Source organism: Perissodus microlepis, chromosome 17 (assembly GCF_051167445.1).
Source record: "Perissodus microlepis isolate ML-2025 ecotype Zambia chromosome 17, ASM5116744v1, whole genome shotgun sequence".
Taxonomy (NCBI): domain Eukaryota; kingdom Metazoa; phylum Chordata; class Actinopteri; order Cichliformes; family Cichlidae; genus Perissodus; species Perissodus microlepis.
The window spans coordinates 32,080,463-32,098,382 of record NC_140477.1 but is presented as its reverse complement, the minus strand read 5'-3'; the positions used below and the strand labels follow the sequence as shown (position 1 = coordinate 32,098,382).

The 17,920-nt window shown below is 38.8% G+C and overlaps 2 protein-coding genes across 14 annotated transcripts in view; one reads left to right on the top strand and one right to left on the bottom strand.

The window, feature by feature from the left end:
* Positions 1-719: 719 nt before the first annotated feature.
* The window catches only part of dock7 (dedicator of cytokinesis 7), a 48,844-nt gene continuing 31,643 nt past the window's right edge, over positions 720-17,920 (top strand). For all 13 annotated transcript variants that reach the window (XM_084911075.1, XM_084911074.1, XM_084911071.1 and 10 more), the window contains exons 1-14: positions 720-872; positions 6,045-6,144; positions 8,050-8,225; positions 9,063-9,131; positions 9,236-9,365; positions 9,505-9,717; positions 9,869-9,954; positions 10,061-10,127; positions 10,629-10,778; positions 11,178-11,258; positions 11,529-11,691; positions 12,131-12,273; positions 12,382-12,475; positions 12,600-12,762. In XM_084911075.1, coding sequence (XP_084767201.1) covers positions 835-872; positions 6,045-6,144; positions 8,050-8,225; positions 9,063-9,131; positions 9,236-9,365; positions 9,505-9,717; positions 9,869-9,954; positions 10,061-10,127; positions 10,629-10,778; positions 11,178-11,258; positions 11,529-11,691; positions 12,131-12,273; positions 12,382-12,475; positions 12,600-12,762 — 1,673 coding nt within the window. In that variant the 5' untranslated portion in view covers positions 720-834. The remainder of the gene's footprint in view (positions 873-6,044; positions 6,145-8,049; positions 8,226-9,062; positions 9,132-9,235; positions 9,366-9,504; positions 9,718-9,868; positions 9,955-10,060; positions 10,128-10,628; positions 10,779-11,177; positions 11,259-11,528; positions 11,692-12,130; positions 12,274-12,381; positions 12,476-12,599; positions 12,763-17,920) is intronic.
* Positions 12,793-17,829, bottom strand: angptl3 (angiopoietin-like 3). The gene is made up of 7 exons (XM_084911080.1): positions 17,145-17,829; positions 16,818-16,928; positions 16,556-16,667; positions 16,336-16,449; positions 16,012-16,107; positions 15,088-15,360; positions 12,793-14,930 (listed from the first exon to the last, which is right to left on the bottom strand). Exons 1-7 carry the CDS (start codon positions 17,670-17,672, stop codon positions 14,746-14,748), a joined length of 1,419 nt encoding a protein of 472 aa, XP_084767206.1. The 5' UTR covers positions 17,673-17,829; the 3' UTR covers positions 12,793-14,745.

Genomic DNA, 17,920 nt, shown 5'->3' with positions numbered 1-17,920 from the left:
GAATGTGTTTCATTTGCATTATCTACAATTGACAGAGTCTTTATGCTATTTGTTTTCATTTCTTCTCGAACACGGTATTATGATTGTTGTTTAAGGTTGTTAAGGACGACAATGAAGTAGTTCATTTTTCATATATATATTTTTCTCAGTTATGTCGCACAAACTTCCAGCAAACTTCCAGTCCTTTTTAAAAAAAACTCCTTTGTTTAACTCATGCATACAAATCGGCATACAAAGTAACTTTTACTCAAGTATCAAATGTTGAAGTTTAGCACAAATGTGAAGCACTATACATCAATATTTTACTTCTACTTATTTCTACTCCAATATATATTGAGAAACAAATATTTTAACTTACAACTTAATTTATAAATTATTATTATCCATTAAAAAATATTGCTGCTTTACCCGTGAAGACAAAAAAATGCAAGTAAAAATATCTGACATGTATAATCATGCAAAATTATCAGTATTATTTACATATTTCAGCTTCTTATAGGTCCTGCACCTGGTTTTACTATAATTTTGTGATAACTGCTTTTCCCGATAATTCTCAAGTGTCTTTAGTTTTGAAAGATGTTCAAAACTGCGCTATTCATTAATAGTATTTTATCCGTAATCCTTCTTCCTTAACCCATCCGAGTTCTTTTTGAAATGAGAATGCGCAAGTACTTTTCATTGGGTGTGTTCTGTGGCACAGCGTTACGTTCATTACGGTAATGATCCATTCTCCTGTTTTCCCGTTTTTCCCTGTGGCCGTATTGAGTGGAAAACGGAGTCTGCCTGCTGCCTGCCTGCCTGGGAATTTGCTTAAGCACATCAGCGGCCACTGCCATGGCTGAACGCCGCGCCTTCGCCCAAAAAATTAGCAGGTAAAGACTTAACATACCGCAACGTGCTCGCAAAATGCCCACCGAGGACTTCCATGTAGGTCGCCCTCAGACCAATGCTGAGGGAACCCTATGGAGGCCCAGCCGCCAGCGCAGCCTTGCTGTACTGAGCTAGCCGCTTGTTAGCTGTGACTGCAAAGATGCTCAGACCCACCCAGACAGACAGCGACACTGCTAGCTGCTACTGTCCTTTACCAGTGAATACTAACAAAGGGGTGATATCATATTTATGTATGTGTCCGGGGTGGAGAGGAAACAGACTTTCAATAATTATAATTACCGAAATGAACGTAGCTACTGTAAATTGATAACCGTTAATTTTGGACAAGTAGCTATCTCGCTTACAGTAGCTAACGATGGGCAGCTAGGTACTACTGGCACTGGGAGAGATGTGCCTGAACTTTGTTATGTTTAAAGATTTACCGAACTGAAACGAGATTGCACATTTATTACTTGGAACAAAAGCCTCCCTCCGCTGATATCAAATACTGATATTATAATCTCTTCCCCGCCCCTCAGTCAGATCAAAGTAATCTCTTTAACAAAGGGCTTTGTGCAAGCTGTCAAATGCCATCTTCCCAGTCAGTGTTCAGATAGCTGTACAGTACAGATCAACATAGACGTATTTAATCACTGTTATTCCTGATCAATTAATGTCCGAACAATGAAGGCGTTTTACAAATTGTTGAGCAAGTATATGCATGCGTGCCTGCTGGTTGACCTGTTCTCTGTGTGGTGCTGTTTAGATGAGATAAGAATTTACATCTCTCTGGAGAGCGTTTCACTGTGATCCACAGTGAAGGGAAAGATGATTACATAAGACCACAGACATGCTCCTGAGTGTTGTCTATTTTAAAATCGATAATCTATTTGAAGCAAGTGTGTTTTCATTATTGAACTGTAGTAAGTTCACTATCATCTTGACATTTTCCCGTAGAAGTTGTTTATGTCCCGACTGAAAGAATATGAATCTACCATATATTAAATTTCCATCGTATTATTGGGACTTTACATTATTATTAAATTACTGGCAGGATGATTCTGAGATGCCTTTTGGATGGCATGCACATGAGCATACAGAGTAATATAAGTCGCGGCCCTCATTAAGAAACCTGTGGCATTTAATGACATTTTTCTGGCTCAGTTTAAGTAGACAAAGTAGATTTGTTATTGAATTTGGCTGCTTTATATTGCAGTTGTGATATTATATCTGTATTATGGGCATGACAGGCCTCAATAAAAGTTGAAATGGTTCCCTGTTAATCTTCTCACAGCCTGTTGGAATGCTTTTTAACATGCTAAAATTATTCACGTAACAAAGGACAAGAGTTCTCTGATGAACTTGTTTAGCTACACTCTTTCTTTTTAATGAAAGCTATTATCACATATTTTTTTGGCCTTTTGAAAGGGTACAGTGAAGAGTGACAAGAAAGCAGAGGTAGAGAGAGAGGGGAAGACAGGCGGCAAAGAGCTGTGGGTCGGATTCGAATCGAGGCTTGCCACTCTCAGCCACGGGCATACGGTCGCCTGCTCATCCCAGCGACTTAAACCGGTGCCCGCTATCACATATTTTAAGTCAAATTTCCTCCTACTCAGAAGGCACAGTCCTGCCTCAGGATTGTTAAGCTATGATTCTTCTTTTGCTTCCACTTTCTATTTTGCGCCTGGAAAGAGAAGTTGTTGTTTTTACCGTCTTTGTCAGATATCCTGTTTGCTTAATCAAGTTATTCCTCTGTGCAGTGACCAGTGCTAAGTAAAGGTCTGGCAGGAGGGCTCGGGGAGCAGTGTGGAATGTGTTTGTCAGTGCAGCCTTGTGCTTTTTCTCCAGCTGTGACAGCACGGCTCTGCAGAGACCTCCTGATCTCTCCCACAGAACATAATCTTGTTCATCTTAAGCTGGAAAGTTGGATCATGCTGCTTTTGTTTTGTTTTCCTGCTTAAAATGATAACTGTGACATTTTGTTTGTAGTCTTGTCTGATGCTCATGCATTACAGGAGTGGAGATGATCTTAGCCGATTTAGAAAATCGGAAAAGGATGTGACTTTTGTAATGATCTCACAGACTCAATCACAAGTGATCTGTACTCACAATTGCTGTAATTATGGGCCAGAGTCTAAAGTCACCTTCAAGCTAGTCGTTATGATACAACTTTTAGAATGAGAGTGGAGAGAAACAGACACATTAGAGAGTTTGTTGCTTATGAGGAAAAATATTACAAAAAAACATCATAACCATGGACACTCTGCATTAGCAGTGTAACATAACCTTGGCCCTTTAGTTTGTAGCTTTTTTCCTTGGCTTTAATTTGTTTGTGTCGCTTTGGGCCTCTTGCTGCATTGTTTTTCTGTTCAAGGCAAAAATCTTTAAGTGGTTTTGGTGGTTGCTGTGATTTAAAGGACCTTCGAATGTGCGTGGCTACAGCCACAATTGAAGACTGAGAGCTTTGTGCTGACCACTGGGGTCCAGGGATTTTTTTTAATTCTTTTTTTTTTCTGCTGTGTATTGGTGTAATACATGATGCTGTCTGAGCTAACACAGTGAAGCTCAGCAGAGACAGAAGGAGAGTTAAAATACAAAAAAATGTGATCCTCTGTGTTTGTTAGTTTTACATATCCCAGTGAGTTGCTTGAAGTAGCAACTGCATTTAGGTAGTTAGTTGGACATAGCCAAAATCCTTCAGCATGCCTTTTAAATAAATCTTTGTATCTTATGAGATAACCCAAATGATTCAATAAAAAAGCCTACATTTTTAGCTCAAGGAATTTAAAGTAAATAAATATGCCATTATTGCAATCATGCAGTTCTTTGGTTTTTTTTAATTCACCAAACTTTGACTTTGTCAGTACTCCATATCATTGACTGAGACAAATATCATACTGGATACTGTAGTTAATCTTGTGTTACATAACTGATATAGTGGTACCAGTGTTGTTAGTGTAAATTTTGATATACTGGAGGCAGAGCGAAGTATGTTTTCCACATAAATACGATTGGTGCTAGAATTGCATTATGAAATTGAGAAAAAGATAATGCAATCTTATTACCTAATGTTGTATAGGGGAAATAATATTTTGTGATAGATCCAACCCTCTTTATTGCACTTGGACCGCGTGGGACATTTTTTTAATGTAGAACACTGACTGTACCAGGGACTAGAGCAGGGCGATATGACCAAAAATATTTATCACGATATACATTTGAAAATTTGCAATAACTGACGATATAATTGACACTAGACAAAATACTTTACAACTCCACAACTTTATTAGTGAAAAAACCCCATCAATGTATTTTCACTTAAACAAGCAGCTGTTTTTTATGTGCATTAAAGTTATATAAAAATGTAACAGTGCAAATGCAAATTCCTTGCTGACAGTTTAACCAAAAGGCATTTCCAGTGGAAATTGGCCGACATATCCTCAGCATAACCATGTATAATATCCACAAAACTTAAAAAGAAGTTATACACACACACAATACGGTAATATTATGTTGAAGCACAGTAGGTATCACTCCGCGAGGCTCCTGCCTACGACAGCCGTGATGCTCCGACAATCCATCAAGCGGTGCGGCTTCGTAGCTTAGCAAAGTCGTACTAAAACATTTGACAGATTTTCAAGCGCCGTGTACCACATAAAATCGTTTCGAGGTCAGTAAACACAACCAGAATTCATAGATAAGGCACACGGGATTATAAGGGGCACTGTCGATTTTCAGAAAAATCAAAGGATTGATTTTACGTGTGCCATATTTTCCAAAAAACACGGTGATAACGACGGCCTGCTAGCATGCTCTACCAAAAATAGTGCTTTGTTGTGTATCTGACGGACGAAAGCTAAACCAGTTCCACACCACTGAAGTTGCAGCATTTTTACAAACCAATTCTGGTTCATCCGTTTCAACGATCCGCTTTCGCTCTTCTCATTCTGCGTCGCCACCATGTGCGTATGTAAACATAGGAACCGCGCATGCGCGTTTTACCCATATTCTATCACGATATTTCATTTTCCTACCGTTGCCCAAAATTTCACCAGTATTACCGTGAACGGTATGATATAGCCCAGCCCTACCGGGGACAGTCACATACCATACATTACTGGAAAGGTCTCACTGTACAATAAACCTTTGTTGGTGTTTCTGGGACAGTCCCAGCAAAAACCTCTGAAAGGATATAAATACATTCACCACATAGTATCATATTTGAGATTACTACTTACAATACTTCTGTGGTTGTAGCGCTGTATTTTCCCAGTGCAGCCACTGTTGTTCACAGTTTTGGATGAATCAGAGCTTGCACTGTGAAATCACACGAGTTCAAATGTAGCTTCTGTCATTCATCTTGGCATTATTTTGCCAAGATGGGTTAAATTGGTGGGTTAAATTTATGGGTTATTCCACTAAATCTACAATGGCACCACTATTGTAGAACACTATTTGTATACAAGAATCCATTTCATATGTTGGAGAATATGAAAATATTCATGCTTTGCTATATCACTAGTAGTTACATTACTGTCCTTGGATGTTTTTTTTTTATTCTTAAGCTGTATACATAGTTGAAGCTATTCGCTTGTGGCACATCACTTTGAAATTGCCGTCTAGTTGCTTGTGGACATTGCAGGGTTCGGTTGCCCAGCTGACCTTCTAATGTTTTTAGTAGCAGGTCATATGTCAATCAGCGGTATTTTTCACTCTCATTAGGAGTCTCTTCAGTTGCTTGCCTGAAAGTTTATCACAGGTCTTGCCCACTTCATGCTGCTAGCAGTTATTTTGCCCATAGTTGCTTGACGTTACCAAATATCATTCGCTTTCTGTAATCTCTGGCTGTCACGTTGCTGTGAATTGCTTGCAGTGTGTATGCAGCTTTACACAGACACATTTCCATCACTGGTTTGTTCTGTTCTGTTTTAATCACACCAGTACTGGGATCCGTCATTCATGGCTGCTTAACAATCATCAACAATCATGAGGTATTTCAGATTAGCCTTACAAACTGAATCTCGTCCTTACTGTGAGAAATATACTGGGATGGTCTTAATATGATTCTAAATACTAATAAGCCTGCAATATCTACTTAATGGATATCTAGAGAGACTTTTTGCATAAGCTGAATTATTTCTTGTCCTCTCTACCTGTTACTCCTCTGTTTGCAGGACTGTGGCAGCAGAGGTTAGGAAACAGATAGCTGGACAGTATGGAGGCTCCCCACAGCTCTTCAAAAACCTCAACGTCGGAACAACAACAAGTAACACAGTGAGTAGTCTGAAAGGCCGCTGATCATTCATTCTGTTTACATGTAAACAGTTGTAGCAGTTTGGTTTTCTTCAAATGAGATCGATGTTTTCTCTAATTGGGGTCAGGGGTGCTTTGTGTTGGGTTTTTGGTACATGTGAAAAGCTGCACAACTGTCTAGCAGAGTGCCATGCGGGATCATTATTGATTGTCCCGTTCACCACATTAAGCCTTTTTACACAGACATTTGAAGGTGTTGGTGCAGCACCATCATTATTATCCCTTTCTGTTTTGTATCGTTATTGTTCTGACTTTGAGCTTTGAGCATGACAATCGTTGATTGTAGAAACGATTAGCAAGTAAGGCATGATAATATTACAATGGTAGTACTGATGTATAAACTGTTGTGCCTTCAATTCCACAACAAGGTCATGGTATCTAAAATCACATGCTGTAGGCAGTATCATGCTACCTTTATTTGGCTTAGCATCTGTGTAAAAATGGCTCATGTTTGTTAAAGGAGTAGTGTCAATTGACCCTGAGTACTCCTGAGCCGAAACACCAACACATGGTCCCACTTTCACTACTTAATTAGGCTACATTTGGTCTCTAATTAAAACTGTGAAAGATATTCGTGTTCAAATTCCTCAAGAGGAAGAAAAACAAACATGCATGCACACACCCACACACAGACAAACACAGACACGCACAGACAGACCCTTAAAATGAAGCTGCTAAAACAGATTCTCCCTGGGTTCCACTTGTAGAAGCAGGTAAAGGCTGCGTCCACACTAGCACATTTTCATTTCAGAATGTTTCAGAAGGATCTTCATCCACATTAAAATGCTGAAAAGCATATGACACCACTTTTTACATAAAATGTTAACATAGAAACAGAGGACTGGTTGCTTAGCTATAGAAAATATTATGGTGGAAGAATACAATAAGAACAGCACTAACAGAAAGACCAGCGAGTTGTTTGTTTGTTTGTTTTTGCTAGGACGAATGGCAAGGTGGAAACTCAGAATTAATAAGCATAAAAGCTTCTAGCTTAGACGACAATGTTAGCAACACATGTGCAAATCAGAGAAGCAGACAAAGTGACTTATAATTAGCATATAAAGTAATTCTAGAGTTGATTATATTATCAGACATTTGAAACTGAAATGGAGTTGGAAGCCCTTTCAGGCAAGATATCTGTTTTAGAGGCCCTGAATGGTGTAGAGATGCGGGCATTAGAAAGAAACCCAAGTAGAGGATGCAGCCATAAGTTTTATTCAGATATATAGTGATTGGCTTGTTTTTCGTTGCTTTGCAGTTAACTGTAGGTCTGTGTTAGCTCCGGTTGTGTATATTTTTATCACTCCTTCGTATGTCCATCACCAGTATTCTTTGCTTCTACAGGTCGTTGCTTTTCATCGCCACAAGTTACAAAATGAATTTCATTGACATACACGGTGTGTGGTTACCACATTACTGCTAGTATCCTCCCCTGTGTCAGCGCAGTAAGACCCATGATGTCATTAGCCTGTGATAATCTGGCTGCTTGTATCAGCTTTGAGGATATTCTCAAATCCCACACGGATCTTTCTTACAACTGATTTTTTTTATTATGAAATTAACAATGATCTGAAATCTAAAACAGTTCCCCTAACAGAATTGACATAAATCACCTCATATTTTAGATCTATTATTTCAGAACATGGTGCTCTATAATAGAGTGACATATAACACCAGCTCTCCCTTTTTTCTCAATAACTGCATTTGTGAAGCATTTGCTTAAAAGTAGAGACGACTTTATTAAGACATTTGTAGACAAAGAAAAAAAAGTAGCCGAGCTGTACTGGCGTGTATGCCCTTAACAGCTACTTAACTTCTCCCATCCCTCTGATTTTCTCCCTGTCACACTTTCTCATCGCCCACCAGGTTCCGCTCACGGAGGCGGTGGAGCCGGTGGATTTTGAGGAGTACCTTATCACTCACCCTCCCATTGTTGAGTCAGGTCCCCTGAGAGATCTGATTGAGTTTCCCCCAGATGACATTGAGGTCATCTACACACCCAGGGAGTGTCGCACAGTGGTACAAGCTGTCCCTGAAGACGGGTAAGGCTGCCGTGGAAGAAAGATGTGGAGTGTTCTTTGTTGTTTTTTTTCTTTTCTTTTCTTCATTTAATAGCATCTGGAATTTAATGTGTTGATCTAGAGAGACTAGTAATTGTTTGTAATGCAAATAATTTGTGTTAAATGTACAAACAAATGAGCTATAAAAGATTGTAATATATAGTGGAGATTGAATAATTTAGATAAAGTTGAGAGCACATATTTCAAATTAATGTGAAATCGCAGGTTTTAATGAGGAATAGTGATCTTGGTTCCATATTTCATTTTCCAAAAACAATTATCATTTACTCAACGGCAATATATTTATATGTCAAGGCACTGTCCTTAAATCATTTGCTACATTTGTATGAGGCTGTGTTATCTTACTATATCTTATTAAATATAGTAAGATAAGCTTACCTACAGTTTAATAGAGGTGCAAAAATTAAGAATGGAAGTCAAATGCCTATACAGGCATTTGACTTCCATTCTTAATTTTTGATTGATTTTTAATTAACTTAGTAACCAAACAGTTTACATACACATCTAATATACATTAGATGTGTATGTAAACTGTTTGGTTACTAAGTTAATGAGCGCCTTGGAATCCTTCAAGCTATGTGGGCTTAATGTCTTTACTTAATGTACTGCTGGCTCTTAGTATTTCAGAAGAGATGGCAGAAGCATTACAAGTGTGCTTCAGCGTGTGATATACCAGAAAGATGTATTTATTTCAACACATTTAATGGTCTGCCATCCATATCAGTAAGCCTGCATTTAGAGTCTGACTCTGCTGTTAAAATAATGTTTGTTTGGTTGATTATGTTTGTCTGGCTGCAGGGACACTGATCCTCATGTTAGAGACTGCGTCAGATCCTACACAGAAGACTGGGCAGTCGTCAATAGAAAGTAAGGCTTCACCATGTGAAAATATTCTTAAAATACACATTATAATCCTGAAATAATATTAGTAAATGAATTAAAGTGTTCTAAGTAATGGCTTGTTCCTTCAGATATCATAAGCTTGGTACTGGCTTTAATCCCAACACTCTGGACAAGCAGAAGGAGCGCCAGAAAGGCCTCCCCAAACAGGTGTTTGAAGCTGATGAGATGCCAGACAGCAGCAGTTACCAGGATGACCAGGTATCCTTTTTTTTCATTAGGAAAATAATTAACCTGAATGATGTGTCTTAATTTCAGATTGACAATATCAAGATACAGGTTTAAAACAGTCCCACAGTGTATATGCTAGTCTGTCTTTTTTGCATTGGTTGTATTGCAGGATGACTTGAAGCGACGGTCAATGTCTATTGATGACACTCCGAGGGGTAGCTGGGCCTGTAGCATTTTTGACTTGAAGAATTCCCTCCCCGATGCCCTGCTTCCTCACCTCCTTGACCGTGCCCCCAATGAGGAGATTGACCGGCATAACGAAGACCAGCGCAAGGCCAACCGCCACCGTGAACTCTTTGCTCTGCACCCCGCCCTCGATGAGGTACAGTAAGCACCTTTCCATATCCTTAAAACCTTTTCTGCTAGTCTCCATTAAATTTATAGTTTAAACAGTTTTACATAACTGATAAAATTATTGTGCAATTCAGTCTTTTTTTTTTTTTTTTACCCCACACGTTTGTGTGAATGTGTAGGAGGAGCCCGTTGAGCGCCACTGTGTGCCTGAAGTACCTAAAGAACACTTTGGACAGAGGCTACTCGTCAAGTGCTTGTCCTTGAAGTAAGTGGTAGACGGCCTTTTTCAGAAAAGAAAAAAACCGCCATGTAGCTCTTTTATTTAACTGCTGCTTTCTGCTGATCCACTCCTTTTTCTCTCCACCTTGAAGGTTTGAGATCGAAATTGAACCCATATTTGCTAGTTTGGCCTTATATGATGTCAAGGAAAAGAAAAAGGTAAGCTGTTATGCTTTACTCAGTGCCTCCTCAGCTCTGAGTTGTTGGGTCACTTCTGCAAACCGTTAAAATCGTTGGGAGGCCAAACGAATTTGATGAGTGGGCTATTAAATTTTATGTTGTGGGCCTGTTATGTTTTTGGGAATGCCGTTAAATCATACTCTGGAACTATGTATATATCTGAACAACCTTATCTAGTGCCACTTCTTTCTGTTCCCTTTTAGCTAACAAACACTAGAGGGTAGCAGATGCCTTGATAAGTAGATCTCTCATATATAATGCCGCTTCACGGCTCCATAAACTTCTCTGGTGGCTTATTCATCACTGAGATGTTAACATGTTTGCCAGCCTCCACGAGCAAGAAGCCATGCTTTAGTAATAGAGTCATCAGAAATTACAATTAAATAATAATAGTTGTGATGGCGTAGTGCTATGATTACATTTAACAGGTGTTTTGGTCAAATAATAATTATCCGTGTGTCTGTTTCATGTGTCCTTCAGATATCAGAAAACTTTTTCTTTGACCTAAACTCTGAGCAGACAAAAGCGATGCTGCGTCCTCACATTCAGACAGCAGCCATCTCCACGCTGGCTCGCTCTGCCATATTCTCCATCACCTACCCCTCCCAGGATGTCTTCCTAGTCATCAAGGTGAAACAGTCATGCTAGAATTTCATCTCTCTTGTCAACTTTTGTTTTGTAATACGTAAAAGAGTACTAATAGCGGGTTTCCCTGAATGTTAGATATCCATGATTATGCAATGCCATCAGTATAAGGGTGCTTGAGGCTTCATCTTTCTCTTACAGAAATGTCTTTGAATAAATTACAAGTAAAACCTTGACTTATTGTCCCTCTTTGATAGCACCAGAATACATTACATCAACCAAAACAAACACTGGACAGTTTTTCATTGCAGTGTTTGACTTAGTATGAAAGATAAAGCTTAATTGAAGAAACCTGCTATCCTTTCACAATTTGACACCCATCTTCTGACCTGTTTCACTGCACGTGAGTGTAGTTACTGAAGTCTGTGTTTGCTTTGTCAACAGCTGGAAAAAGTACTGCAGCAGGGTGATATTGGAGAGTGCGCAGAGCCCTATATGGTCTTCAAAGAGTCAGATGCTGCCAAGGTACAATGAGAGTGAATTAGATGATGAATACCACGAAAGCTCAGTCTCAGATGTATTTCAGTTATATGTGATGTCATAATAAATGTTTTTATTCATTACTGTTTCTGCAACTGCAAGTACTCATTTAAAAGTACATTCCTTTTCATGGTCATCTCCTAATTTTACTACCAATATGTTGCAGTGAATAAAAATTAAAACAAAAAGAATTCTGATTCATTGTTAATGTACCACAAACCCTGTATTTACGTTAACATTTCTATTTTTTTATAGAACAAGGAGAAGCTGGAGAAGCTTCGAGGCCAGTCAGAGCAGTTCTGCCAACGTCTGGGGCGCTACCGAATGCCCTTTGCGTGGACCGCCATCCATCTAATGAACATTGTTAACAGTGCCGGCAGCCTGGAGAGAGATACAGAGCTAGAGATGAGTCTCTCAGGTCTAACCATCTTCTTTTAATGCAAGCTTTCTAACTGTAATTGTAGACGTTGACCGTGTATCTCAGAATGATATCAAAAGTTCCAGTGAGTAGGAAAAAAAACATGGCAGTATTTTTTATGCCCACTTTCCGTATCACACATGGTCTAGTTGAAGAGACCATAACAGACATGGCAGTCATGCATTAGGTGCATGGACATTTCAGTAAATTGGTGTGCTTTAGAAGCAAACAGGGCAACATCATATTGATCCCTGCTGTGTTATTTTTACTGTGACCCTTGGTGTTTGACTACCCTTTGACCTTAGAGGTTATCTTTGATGCTGACTGGTGGCGACAGCCTTCTGTTGCTATGGCAGATTAGAACAATGTCTGCATGTTCAGAGTGGAAAATAAATGTGGGCTTTAAAATGTTGAGTTTGTTTTTGTTGTATCTTTTTAGAGAGGAAAGGCTCATGGTCTGAACGGAGGAACTCGAGCATTATGGGAAGGCGTTCTCTGGAGAGAACCACAAGTGGAGATGAATCATGTAGCCTGACAGGTTTTAGACCTGCAACACTTACCATCACCAACTTCTTTAAACAGGTCCATGTGAATGTGCTTGCTCACATGATAGTAGATTATTAGTATTAGATTACTTTTCCTTCCCTTTGTCATTTTCTCATGGTTTTTTTATGCTACGTGTTATTTTAGGAGGGAGACAGACTTAGTGATGAGGATTTGTATAAGTTCTTAGCTGATATGAGAAGACCGTCTTCAGTGCTGAGGAGACTCAGACCTATCACAGGTACTTAAAAGTGGAATTTATGCTTTCCTTTGATTGTCCTGATTTGAAATCTGAAAATGATTCTTTGCTCTTTCTTTAACACTCCTTTCCTTTTTTTCTCTGACTACTCACACACTCACCACAGCCCAGTTGAAGCTGGACATTTCTCCAGCTCCGGAGAACCCCCACTACTGCTTGACCCCTGACCTCCTGCAGGTTAAGCCTTACCCAGACAGCAGGGTGCGTCCCACCAGGGAGATCCTTGAGTTTCCTGCCAGGGACGTCTATGTGCCGAACACCATATACAGGTACAGAAAAAAACATCTGTAGTGAATGAATAACGTCTTAATGGTAGTTTATTTGTCTGTTTGACATCGAGATTACACAAAAAATTAATTACAAACCAGTTTGTACTTAACTTAACATCTAAATACTACTTCACTCTTTAGCTCACTGGTTAAAAAATGTATTTTATTAATGGATGTGTTTATTGAGACCTGCAGTGTCTACAAGGCTGTGAGTCAACTCGCAGTCAAAAAGTGTGTTTTTATTTTAATATCTTTTCTGATTGTCCTCAATTTTGGCCTCTGACATTTGGCCTTTATTCAGTAATAATTTTAAAGACCAAAACTAACGGTGAAATTAATCAAAAATGAAGTAAAACTTAACATTTTCAAACAATAAAAACTGAAGTGAAACAAGAAATTCCAATCTGGAAACTAATTGAAGCTAAAGTTAATTAAAAACAAAAAAGGGTTATTTAAGGGTTAAAATAAATTAATAATAATTATTAATAATAATTAATAATAATTAGAAAATATGAAACAGTGTTGACAGGATTTATATTACTGTGCAGTATAAACTATGTGAGGAGTATTTTAAAAATTACACCTGCCATTTTTTTCTGTTGTGTTCCATCCAGAACATTTTATGTTAGCATACAATGTTGTACTGCTGAAAACTTCAAGGGATTACATGAAGTATGAATTTACTATTGTTACATGAGTCTATATCAGTAAAGATTTTCAGTTTGTTCTTCTTTTTTTTTTTTTCTTTGAGCAGTATATTTTGATAGACCAATATTAGGTGATTACATCCAGACGTTACCAGACAGGTGCTGACAGGGTCTGACTGTCTGCAGATGCAATTGGCCTGTGACTGATAGTAAACCAAACTGAGTTAAGTGGATTTGTTTACAGTGGTTTTCTGGGATCACAGTTTTTGCTTTTTTTTAACAGTGGTTTTATTCCTTAGATCTCATTTTCATTAGTGTGTCAACCTTTCAACATGTCCTCTTTACTTATTTAACTCCATTTGGTTCAAGACAAAATTAAACAAAGAAATAGTACCATAGTTTTGTATTGTTTTTATACAGGTAGATGTATTTTTGGCCTCATAAATATGATTTTAGCACACAAAGCTGCTTCTCACAGTGATGTGTTAGTATGAGAACCTTTACAGTACAGTTGGTTATTTTGTAATAATGAGCAAAAGTCAATATGACTCAATAATGTAGGAAACACACAGAAATTATAATTTTCTAGCGGTACCTGCATAAATCATATCATATCATAGTTTAAATACAGAATAAAAAAAATATAAAAGAATAAGAAAAAGAAAAATCAGTGCGCTGTCTAAAGCTTTGTAGTTTGTAGTGGACTTTTTTCAGAAGCAGGAGATGATTTTTTTACCTTGACTTGCATAACTTGCATGCTTTATGTAGTAATCTGTTGGTATTTGTCCCTTTAGCCACTTTGAACATGTAGTTCTTCCAAACATACTTTAAAATACCTTGTTTTGTTGTTGTCATAAATGTATCCAAGTTCACCTTAATGGTTGTTAAGCAGTGTGGGTTTCAGAATTGTAGTCTATTCTCAGAAACCTAATTTGCTGTTATACAACTGCAATGTATTGCTTTGCAATCAATTCTGAATTAGGTTGCTGATGTGGATCAATATGTCTGTTTTGCAAGCGATGACAGATGTTGCATAATGACAGTTCTACTTACTGTCCTTGTCGGATCAGACACAGTAGGTTAACAACCTGTGTGCCACGGTGCAACAGGTCGGCATTTGCTGACGTCTGACATTTTTTTGTTCTGCTATCTGGTGGTGAGCACTAGCCAATGGCCGAATAATGTTAGGGAGGAATCTGCTCAATGATGTGGGTGAATTAAGACTGGACATATGGAAGGCCTGTGTTATGTCACTTCCCCCTCCTGTTGAACTTTTTGGATGTCTGTGTATTGGGAAAAAAAGCCAATAGTATTATATAGTGTGTGGACAGGGGGCTCAGTTGGAGATATCAGCAGTTGAAGCTTGTCGAATGGAGATTTTGGTCATCTTGAGTGAGTATGAGGAGCCTGTGGTTGGCCTCCAGTGAATGCCCTTCCTCCTCATCAAGCGCCCCTTTGGTCTCAGCCACACATGCCTAGCATTAAGGTTGGTTTCACCGCAAGCATTGAGCCACCAGCCACCTGCCAGGGAGTCAAGATAGGAAATTATATCAGCATATATCAGTCTTAGCTATGTGATTTTGTCTTGTTTAGAAAAAAATGTCTTCATCAGAGATAATTATTTATTTTATTACTATGGTGGAGAAACATTCCAAGATACTGTGACTTGGGATTGTACCTGTGGAGCTGCGTGCACAGTTGGAGTTTTGGTTGCTGTCTGTGTTTCTGTCTTTTGTGGCAAATCTCATGCCGGTGCAGTTGGCCATGGTATCAGGCAGGTCACCTGAGAAATGGCTGACACGAAGACTATAGTCCTTGGAGGGACCTTCCAGTGAGAAGCGGTATTCAGCCCAGTGTTTTTCCTCCTTCCAGTCCTCCAAATCAATGCGAAGGATGTAAACACCTTCCTGTGTAATGCTGTGAATCTTTTTTAGGCCCAGCCAGAAGTCCTCTGTGTGACAAATCAAATTTATTTTGTTTATTTGTAGGAAAAACAAATCTCAGAAACTCTGAAGTCTCAGTTCATCTTATAATGGATTGAAAATTGTAATTAACTTCCAGCAGACTTTGGGTCAACCAGGTTTTAAAAGCATACTGTTAGTAGCATGTGGGTTGTAATCATTAGGCTGTGAAAGAAGGTTGAAACTCATCTTTTGCAGATGAAGAGCCTTTTTGTTGTAAATGGGTTATGAGTGCTTGTATGAGCATACCAAGTGCTGTAGGGAAGGCTGCCAAACTGGCTGTGTGCTCGGATAATACAGGAAGTCGTTCAGGGCCGATATCTGACAATTATTGTTTCCTGTGACCAAGGCTATAGGGAGCACTTACAAATGCTCCTGCAACCAAGACACTGCTGACACAGTAGATTTTCTACTTTAATAGAAAATATTTAGGAACTGTTCTGATCAATTGATTATGGCTTTTTCTTTATATTGTGTCAGCCCCTATTGTTTTCTGCTGCTTTCAGTATATATTTTTTTCCTGAATATGCCATGACATTTGTGAAAAATAAATGTTTATTACGAGTAAAGACTGTCATTTTTTTGTTAATTCTAAAAATAGAATATTTTATTTAAAAATTTTAACCATAAAGTGTACTCACTTTCCAGATCTCCAAAACCTTTTTCGTACTTTTCCCATGTCTGATCAAAATCCACCGAACCATCAACCCTGCGCTGGATGACTGTTGAACCCCCTTCTGTAAAAGAACAAAGAAATATTTCAGGGAATGTAAAAGTTTTGTCATAAATAATGTGAGTAGGTTATCAACTTTTTTTCTTTTTTCTTTTCTTTTCTTTTTTTTGCTCTTTCCTCAGTCATTGTAGAAATCATAAATGCCAGTGTGTTATCTAAAAAATGTCAGTGCTTGTGAATGCAGAAATGGTATTTGGACGTCTTTGATGAGAACTCGAGATTGCTTACCCACCTGAACTCATTTCACAGAAAACGTTGAACGGCTCTGATTGGTTTGGTTTGATAACGTAGACACCGCTATTTGTTTCTCCTTTGTTAAACACGTCAGTGCAGTCCATGGGAAAATCTGAAAAAAAAAAAAAGTGTAGAAAAGCCAAATGAATTCCTTAACTCTACTTTTATTTAAGTAAGTTTGGCATTTAGAAAGATATTTGAGTATATTAAGTAATTACCACTTGTTTCCAGGCCAGTTGAGTTTCCTTTCAGATATTCAAACATATCAAGAGTTTCGTAGTCAGAGTCCATTAGTTTATCAGCTGTATCTTGAAAACTCTCATAGGTGAGCTGCAGGAGATGCAAGTGAGTCACTCATTTTAAATGGTTTTATATATAGTTTAAACAGAATGTGCATTGGTAATGTAACAAATTAGATTCTCAGTGATTTCAGATATTTTCCCTTGAAAGGCAAAATATAATGATTTCTAGTACAAGTACCTTTTCCTCCAGGTTTTTAATCTTTATTTTCTGGTAGTCCAGCTGATCATGTTGCTCCTTCACAGCTTTCAGAAGATTGCCAATTGTTTTATCTTGAGCTTCAATCACTTCCTAAAAAATATAATACTTTGAGTCTCATGTGTTGATGTGAAAGTTTTTCAGGAAAAATGTAAAACAAAAATTATCCTCAGTTAACTCAGTTTGTAAAATGCAGTTAAATCTGTTTAGTGGACAAACACTGCACAAACACAGCTTATCTGCTCCTTATTCAGTGAGCATATCTTGACTGACTTGTGTTGTTAAGTTTTAGCTGCTGAAGCATCTTACCTTGAGAGATGTGATTTCACTAAGCTGATCGGCAGGGACCATGCTCTGCGACAAGCCCTTCAGTCTTTCTTCAAGGTTCCCCACCTTGCTCTGCAGTTGTGTGCGCTCCTGCAGAATGTTGTTGATCTTCGAGTTGATTTCCAGTGACAAATTCTTGATCTCCTCATTGTTGGCCTTCAAAAAGCTAGTGGTCTTCTTGAGCTCTTCCTCTTCCTCTTTAATCTCCGATGTGACGACTGAGAGCTGGTAAAAAGAGCGGTCAAAAATATTGAGCTTTTGGAAGATGTCGTTGATCTGTGCCTTGGTCTTGTGGACAAACTCTCGTAAACTCTGGCCTAACTGGAGGAGGCCGTTTGCTAGTAGGCGAACATCGTCCAGCATGGCAAAGCGAGACCTGGGCTCGGGTTGGATTGGTGCTATGGTGGAAGCCTGGGAAGGCAGGGTCGGGTGTTCTTGTCTACCCGAGGCTTCCAGGGGGGCAGCAACGGTTGAACTGGTTAGCACCAGCAACAGGAAAAATACCTTCATGATGATTTTTCTATTCCAGTCCTAGAACCCTGCTTCAGCTTTACTCGTGTTCTCCTCTACACTCTTCTCTCTGCTGCCTCTGCTGCTAAGCTAGACTTCTTTGCTGCTAAAGCAATACGAGAACGTCGAGCTGCCTCGTGTTATATACTGCCCTCTCAGTAAAGGAGGGGGGATTAGCTGATCATTAATCCCTACTATGTTTTTAGCCTTGTACCCCACCTCCTCCCAAATCCCCCTTGACCCCTCCC